Raw genomic sequence first — 9,083 nt, 5'->3', positions numbered from 1 at the left:
AACCTATCTCTGAAAGACAAATAACAAAAGCCCACTAAAATTACTATGCAATTGATAACGTTTGTTGTAAGCATTTGTGAAAGAAACCGATGTCTTTTGAACATTTGAAAAGGAGGAAATTAGGAGCTTTTCAGAAGATCACAAACAGAAACATGCAAGTCAAACCAGATAGTCAGAACATATATTCACATTGCTGCTTTGCTTTATTTCAGCCTGTCTTCAAATCGCAATGCATCTGTACAAATGGAAGGAGAAAATCTGACGTCAGAGGAACAATTCCAGATTATAGGGTTTTCGGATCTTCCACTGATGCAAGTTCCTCTTTTTTTTACATTTACACTAACTTACCTGATGACTTTGATTGCAAACCTTCTAATTATATCAATAGTGTACTCTAGCTCACATCTGCACACCCCGATGTACTTCTTTCTCATAAACGTGGCCTTCATTGACATCGCTAACATCTCGCTTTCTTTCCCACATATGCTGGTGCACTTCTTTCAGACAGGTACACTCATGTCTCTCACTGAATGTCTTCTACAGATATATTTATTTATTCTCCTGGTGGCGACAGAATTCCTTATCCTCACAGTTATGGCCTATGATCGGTATGTGGCCATCTGTTATCCCTTACATTACATGAGTATCATGAACAAACATAGGTGCATACAGCTGGCCACTGGAAGTTGGCTTTGTGGTATCTTGGTCTCGCTTCCGCACACTATACTACTCTCTAGGCTCTCCTACTGTCAATCCCACATCATCAATCACTTCTTCTGTGACTTCTCTGCCCTGATGAAGCTATCTTGCACCAGCACCCACATTATTGAGTTACTGAACTATTTCTATGGAGGTACTATTGCACTGTTACCCTTAATTATTGTGTTCACATCTTATGTCAAGATCATCTCAACAATACTGAACATGAAGTCGACAGAGGGGAGGCACAAGACCTTTTCAACATGTGTTTCCCACCTCATTGTGGTTATTGTATTCTTTGGGTCTATTTGCTCCACGTATATGAGACCAACATCAAAAGTTTCAATAAAAGAAAACAAGACCTTGGCTTTGATGTACACAGCTGTTCCTCCACTGTGCAACCCCATCATATACACCCTGAAAAACAAAGAATTTACAAATGTCCTAAGAAAGCCAAACAAGCAATATTGACTAGAGGGCCAAAACAACCTACAATTCTTACAAGTCTTTCAAAATGTAAGGTCAAAATGTAACTGTAAACTGTGGATGGAGCCTTGTCCAATATAAATTTGTAGTAGCCAGGTGTATCTGCTCCTGCCTCTCTTTCCCTCTGTTACCCTTTGCTCTGTTGTTACTACCCCTGGTCTCATGAACCGTAAATGTAGTTGCATACAAAAGTAAACAGGGTTGACTGGGACTTGTTTACTTTCTGTAGTTTCATCTCCTTGTTCTTCCTCTAATAAGATGAGGAAACACCACAGGGATTCCTCTCCCCCTGAATGGTCAACACCCATGTGGAAACTGCAGTGTTTGTCATCTGACCACCAGGAGCAAGAGAATCACATTTAGCAATAATACCAATTTGGAACAACAGCCTTTCTCGAACCGCAACCTGAAAAGTATAATTTACTTGTCCTTGCCAGCTCCACTACATCAGTATGACTAAACGCATGGTCAGGACCCACATTTGTGAACATTGCAGTAATTCCAGATGTGAACGGGCAACTACAAAAATGTTCCTCCATTATATCAAGAGTAAACATATGACACAGGACCTGCAGTGGACCATCGTAGAACAGGTCTCCTATGAATCCCAACTGTTTGAAAAAGAACATCGCTGGGTTTTCCGTATGGGAACAAATACAAATGAACTGAATGAAGGCATACCGTAGAGCCAATTTGCTTGATTCAGACTAAAGCAAAGGAAACATTGTTCACTGAACTGCCTTGGTTTTTTGTGCAACTATCAACCACTCAGTAAAAGCTAACACTTAGTAGGAAGAGGACCTTTAAAGCCCCCCTATCAGCACAACAAAAGTTTTGTAAAACCTCTCCAATATCTTTTTTCTGGTTGAACATTTTTGGGAGCTCCTTGGAGTCATATGTATCCCCTCTATATTTGTTCAATTCTTTTAAAACTGTATATTTGGCTGTCATAGTCACACAGATTACCAAAAACCATTTTTGGTGAAGACCGGGGCATTATCTGCCCGATCCACTACTCAACCACTTTCTTTTAACACCACGCAGGAACAACCAACCTGCTTCCAACCTTTGCATAATAGACAACAAGCTCATTGTTTTTCTTCCTTAAAAAGAATTCTTTCTAAACACTAGGATAAAATAAATGTGCTCCCTGACGGCCAGCAGGTGTGAACCGGCACAAGGAACACTGAAAATCTGCTTTAAACTTTGCTGTCAAACTTTTTTGTTTTCATCAAAAATTTTGTTTTCGCCATTTTTCCCTTTCTTTTTCCAAAAAGTGCCCTTTTTAATGGAACTCTTTTGAAACACTTAGGGGCCCATTAAGATCACGGGCGGATCGTGACCGCCACCCATTTCCCCGGCGATATTACTATGGCGGGGTGTACCGCGGTGGACGGAAAGACCGTCTGCCGCTTTTCCGCACGGTCAAGGAGTTGAACGGGCGGAAAAGAGTTTAATATGGTGGCAGTGTCTGTTAGACACCGCCAGCCATATTAACACAGGTGTGGAAAGATGCCTTTCCGTGGCGGCATTGCCGCCACAGAAAGGCATGCGGAAATTGATTGGAGGGGCCAACAGCGGGCCCCCTGGTACTCTGGGGGGGTACGCATGGCGGATACCTATGGTACTCCCCCAGCAGTTTTATGCACAACAAGGCAGGCACTGCGTGGTGCCTGCCATGTTGTGTATGGAAGTGCACCACCTGCCACAATGCCAGGAATGCAGGATGCGCCCGTCACTATGGCGGGCGCATCCTAATTGCCCCCACGGGACCCCGCCCTTATGGCAGGGGGTCCTTTTTACCGTGAGGATGGCGGGCGGAAAAAGTCTGCCCGCCATCCTAATGGGGCCCTTAGACTACATTAGTGTGCTCCATGCCGACAGCAGGCACGAACCCGGCGAAGAATAAAACTAAGAACACAGGAAGGGGTGCCACCAATGGGCGGCCATCTTGGTGGGTAGCTGTCTAGTCACTGCTAACACGAGGACGTAAGCACAAGACCACCTGACAGTTAACAGCATAGGCCTCGGTTTACTCATTTGTCTTCGGAGCCACGGACAGGCAGTTTATGCAGGACAAGGATGCAGCTTTGAGGACGTAAGTATGGCTTAGCTGACCTCCTTGAAAACGAACACTTTCCATAGGAATTGCAATGAACATTTCTTAAAAACGAACCAATTTCTCGATCATTTAGAAACTTTTACTTTTAGTGTGTGACTACAAGCACCCCTTCCCTCTGTGCAGAGCTCATGGGGCCAAATTTAGGCAAAACCATGTATGTTGAATCAATATTTAACACATATTTTCCAACAAATTCACTATATTTTTAAAGTGTCTTTTTACTCACTTCCAGCCATAAATTAAACCTACAGATGAATAGATGTATCTATCAAAGACTCTCCCTCAGCATTTAGTAAACTACTGCCTAGAGTGTGTGATTCATGCTACATGTTTTGTATTGTCTTATTTGTTTTTACCAAAGGGCCGCACAACAAAATCATTGTCAGTAGAAAGGATTAGTTGTGCAGAAGTGAAACATATATCACTTTTGCAACGAGTTGTTTTTGTGTTTTAATATAAACTGCATTAATAGGTTAACAATGTCATGATGTCCTATCTTTCTGTATCTAATTTCAAGAAATATACCTACTAGGTATTGTATTTGCATGAAAATATTCCTTCTTCACCTTAATAATAATTAAGAAGACCAACAGAGTAGTTTTTAGGAGTGGAACAAGGGATCATTTAGACTGGTCCTGATGAAAAGCCTTAGGGGATAGGCTCGAAACATGTAGACCAGGAGACACAAACACACATCACAGTGCATTTCTCCCCATCCCCCTTTTTAACAATACCATCGATAGGATTTAATCATACTTAGGCTCCATGTAGCCAGGTTTTTTATTTAACCAACAAGTCTGACCCTCCCACTCTCATATCACCAATCACCCAATAGTAAACACCTTACAAAGTGCTCCCATATCTCCGTCGGTCATAGCACACCCCGTCAAGTAGCATTGCAGGAAGAACCCAATGATGAAGCATGCCACCATGGGACATTTGGGTGAGTGAGGGTTATTTTAAGAAAACTCCCAGTATTCCTTAAACATTATCAAGATCACTAGTAGGACTGTCATTTGCACCCCTCGCAGTAATCATACTGGCTCCTTGCATCCCTCAATGCCGCCTCCCTATGCTGATTGTTGGTGAATCACAACCTATACTTGGACGTATTGGAAGGTATATGGTATTTGGGCACTATCTTCCTATACTCTGAAGAAAGTATCTTAAATCCTGGTTGTGGATTGTTTTGAGGTCACAGGTTGAAGATGCGTCTTGCAGCAGTGGTTCTGATCAGCTTCAGGGCTGGGATGCAAAGTCTTGTGTCATCACTTACAATGCTGTTGATGAAGGGCTTGCCATGTGAAGTCCTGTGTGGAGGATGTGTTGCACAGTGGTGTCTATGAAGAAGCTGCAGCGCTGAGGTGCAAAGTCTTGTGTTGTTGTTGAGGATGACAACAATGAGGTTTTGCAAAGCAAAGTCCTACGTAGAAGAGGCATTGCACAGCCGCAGTTCCAAGAAGGCTGAAGGCTTTGATGCGAGGTCCGGTGTCGGGATGCATCGCAGTGCTGCAATTATTTTGCAGCTGTAAGGAGATGCATCATGCTACATTGGTTCTGCTTACCGGACCACAGCTGAGCTGTCAGAGCACATTTAGGCCCACCTCCAAGAGTCAAGGACTGGGGTGGAACCACTTGAGAGGGAATGACTCACAGTAGACAGAATCTATGCTCTCTGTTCAGAGTTGTTGGATCCTCTTCTGTCTTTTAGGCTCTGATCAGGAGCCCAGTTAATTAATCCCTAGAGTCACTCTGGTGTTCCTGAGCTCACAATGCGGGTCCAGTCCTTTCACACAGGCAGTAGGACAGCAGGGCAGCCGTTCCTCTTGCAGAGCAGCACAACAGTCCTTCTGAGTCTTCCACAGGTCCAGAAGGGCACTGAAGAGTTGGGTCTGAGTTTACACTGTTTATACCTGGTGACTAGTTTGAAGTAGGAGAAGATTCTGAAGGTTTCCACCCTAGAGGTTTTTGGAATTTTTTGCTTCCCTGCCCTGGCTCCAGCTACTCTGGGGTCATAATGATTAGTGTCAGAACTTTTGTGAATATGCTGGAAAGAGCCTTTGTGATGTGGAAATGTGGTAAATGACAGCGCCACTCCTCATCAAGTCAGATATGTATACAAAGACCAACCACCAGGTACATCTAGTCATGTGGCCCAGGATGCAGGCTGCAGATATCAAATGGTGGGGACAAGAAAATGGAAACTTTCTAAAAGTAAACACAAGGAGATGATAGACGGAGCCCTTAAACTCACCCCAGTCACAGAGCTGGGTTGAATTCATCATTGTTCTTCTGCTCAATTTGCCACACCAGTTCAGACATGGCCATATGCAAATCAGTCTGACCCTGTGCCTCATGGAAACAGTCCAGCCCAACTGCCAAGCCAGGTCTTTCCTTGACCGGAAATGAGCATCCTGGGACCGGTTTTGGATTCATAATCCTCATCAGCCAGGCTAGCTTGAATCCAGTGGTAAAGTGAGCAAGGGACCCACGTTGGGGAATACCCTGCCAACTAAGGGCGAACAAAGCAAACGCAAGGAGACGATGGACTGACAGCTGAACATTTTGAGACACTCTCCCCCAGCACTTTCTAGAGTGCTTTATGGTTTGGTTTACGTGTGAAAGTTATTGACTATTTGTAAAATATTTTTATAGTGTCCAATGCTACCTTGGGCTCTCCTCGACTCTCTCAAATCAACTAAGGCCATGCTGTCATGGGTTCATGCTCTCTACTGCTTCTGAGGTTGCAGGACACATATGCTAAAACTAGGGGTGACTAGAAACCAGAAGCAACACTGGCAAAACGTTTCATGCTATGATTAGATTGCCCTAAGCAAGCACACCAAACACCTCTGACACTGTCCTAAGGTACTTGCAAGAGCTGGAGGTTCTAGGCAAATCGTACACTTCTATACAACACTTTTGACGTCTGCCTTAGCTTAGGTTCTGACATGGAGACAGTTTTAACTCTCTCGCCAACTTCAAGTAAAAAAAAAAAAAAAAACTCATAAGAAAAATAAAACCGAGTGCACAATCACCCGCATACACATATATAATACATGGGAGACTGAACTCCTTCTTAAGATTGTCTCTCATTTTATTATTACATTTAAGTTGTGACCTTTATAGTAAACTGTGATAAAGAAGTACTGTTATAAGTTATTGCAGTTGATGTCTGACATCACAATACCTGCTGCCTGAGCCATCAACCAGGGTGAACTGCAGGTCAAAAAGAAAAAGCTATAATTTAATCGAAGAAAACAGGAATTTGCTTTTACTTCCTATGATTTGATGGGCAGCTGGGAAGGGGTCCAATTGGCCATATCAGATATTCTTCCGCCGTAGTGGGACACGATAATAAAAAGACTGCGCAGAATTGTAGTTCGGAAGTAAGTAAGTAGTAGGTACGGGATTCATTGTGCACTGAATATTAGAGGCAAACACTCCCTTGAGTAAATAGGTTGCAAAATTAAAGCGGACACAATAGAGTTTAAAAATGTGAATGTTTCTTTAGACCCTGCATCTGCTACTAAACAGATGTTGCTGCCTTGAGTGGGGGGTGAATATTAATTCAGTTATTGTTGAAATGATAGTATGATATGCTCATTTGGGTCCAACAGCTCTGGTACTATAACATTAAGAAGATGTGTACTTGTGAACTGGACATTTTTTATACCTGGTGCCCACTGTCAAGTAGGAGACGGTCCTGGAGATTCCCACCCTCTGAGTAGTTTGGAATTTCTTGCTTTCCTTCCCTGGCTACAGTTTGTCTAGGGACACAAAAGACTACCGTCTTATATTTTATTTATTTTGAAAGTTTTATATAGCGCGAACAAGATCTTTGCAGATATCAGAGCGCTTTACAAGGGCACGGGGGTGATAGTCAAGGTACAGGTGCATAGTTACATAGTTGAGGTAGGTAGGTACAAGGTGCATAGTTATATAGGTAGGTCAAAAACAAACAGGAGGTAGGTCACAGGTGAGGTAGTGTCTGTACAAGGTGCATAGTCAAACAGTTGCACCAATAATATAGAAGTACAAAAGTAAGCATATACTCGTTTAAGCCTGCTTAACGTGTTTTAGGAGATAACATAAAGGTGTGCATAGTTGAGGTAGGTGAGTGCAGGATGTATAGTCGCACAGGTGCATCAGTAGTACAAAAGTAGGGATAGTTGAGGTGGTGTAGGTACGGTGTGCAAAGTCAGACAGGTGCGTCAACAACATAACAATATACATAGATGGAACGTATACAATCAAATAAGTCATAATACAAGTAGGTAGTTACGGAGCGGATTCATGAGAAAATACCGAGTAATAGATCATGTGTATTTAGCCATGAGGATCGCTTTTACTTCTTTCTTAAACAATTTGTTGGAGGAGATGAGCCTGGTTTCAGGAGGGAGTGAGTTCCAGATCCTAGGTGCCATTCCTGAGAAGGAGCGTTTATAGGTTTTTTCCTTCCGGAATCTTCAAGGTTTCAGCAGAAGATTGTTTGTGCTTCTAGTAATTCTAGAGCCACCCGAGATTGTCAGCTTTTGAGTGAGGTAGGCGGGTGAGTTCATGTGTACAGCCTTGTGAGTCAAGCAGGCTATTTTCAGATGTATTCTGGCTTCAAAAGGTAGCCAGTTCAGTGATTTAAAGTCAGGGGAGATGTGCGAGTGCTTTTTTGAGCCAGTGATGAGTCTCGCTGCAGCGTTAAGGGACGCTCTTAGGGGAGCCGTTGTAGTTAGGGGGAGCCCGCAGAGGGCGGTGCTTCCGTACTCTATGTGTGGGATGACTATAGATTGTACTGCAGTTTGGAAGTGTTTGGCTGGGAGGAAGGGTTTAAGTTTTCTCAAGGTGTTGATTTGAAATTTCGCTCCTTTGGTTGCCTTGCTGATGTGCTGCTGCATGTTGAGATTGGCGTCAAGTGTTATGCCTAAAGATTTTGCTGAGTCTACGACGGTAGGTTGTACATTTAGAGCCGTTAAGTGCTTAAGCCATGTTTGAGCCGTAGAGATTTTTGCGGGAGGTGAGATCAGGAGGAACTCAGTTTTCAGGGCATTGAGTTTGAGGTGATTCTCGGCAAGCCAGGATTGGGTGTTTCTGATCGTGGTGTTCAGAACCATGATGTCCTTGGGGGATTGTATTTTGAGATAAAGTTGGGTGTCGTCGGCATACATGTGAAAGTGAACATTGGATGTCTGTAGCAAAGTAGTGAGAGGTTCCATAACTAGGTTGAACAGTGTTGGGGAGAGGGAGGATCCTTGAGGGACGCCTAGCGATACAGGTACCGGAGAGGACATTGCGTTGTTGCTTTTGAATCTTTGTGACCGGTTGTGTAGAAAGGAGGTGAACCACTTGAGAACAGTCCCTGATATGCCCATTCTTGTATTTAACAGTTCGAGTAAGTTCTCATGTTTAACTGTGTCGAATGCTGAGGAGAGATCCAGAAGGATGAGGAGGCAGGTATCGTTTTGGTCTAGTATTTGGAGGGCGTCGTCCACTATGTGAGTCATGGCAGTTTCGGTACTGTGCCCTGCACGGAAGCCTGATTGATGAGCGTTAAGGAGATCAAACTTGTCTATGTGTTTAGTCAGTTGTAGCTGTACGCATTTTTCCAACAGTTTAGCGAGGGTGGGAATATTTGTAATTGGGCGGTAATTGTTTAGATCAGTGGGGTCTGCTGTTGGTTTTTTTAGTAGAGGTGTGACTTGTCCGGCTTTGAGGGCGTCAGGGATGGATCCTTGTTGAAGAGAGCTATTGATAATTTTTGTCCAAAGTGGGAGGAGCAACG

The 9,083-nt window shown here is 43.5% G+C and overlaps 1 protein-coding gene across 1 annotated transcript; it reads left to right on the top strand.

Moving 5' to 3' along the window:
- The first annotated feature begins 243 nt into the window (after positions 1-243).
- On the top strand, positions 244-5,860 carry LOC147700627 (olfactory receptor 5V1-like). The gene is made up of 2 exons (XM_086928461.1): positions 244-1,151; positions 5,836-5,860. The coding sequence occupies exons 1-2, from the start codon at positions 244-246 to the stop codon at positions 5,858-5,860; spliced, it is 933 nt and encodes a 310-aa protein (XP_086784587.1).
- Positions 5,861-9,083: the final 3,223 nt, after the last annotated feature.

The sequence above is a fragment of the Lissotriton vulgaris genome, chromosome 7 (assembly GCF_964263255.1).
Source record: "Lissotriton vulgaris chromosome 7, aLisVul1.2, whole genome shotgun sequence".
NCBI classification, from domain to species: domain Eukaryota; kingdom Metazoa; phylum Chordata; class Amphibia; order Caudata; family Salamandridae; genus Lissotriton; species Lissotriton vulgaris.
This window is presented reverse-complemented; position numbering and strand designations above follow the sequence as displayed.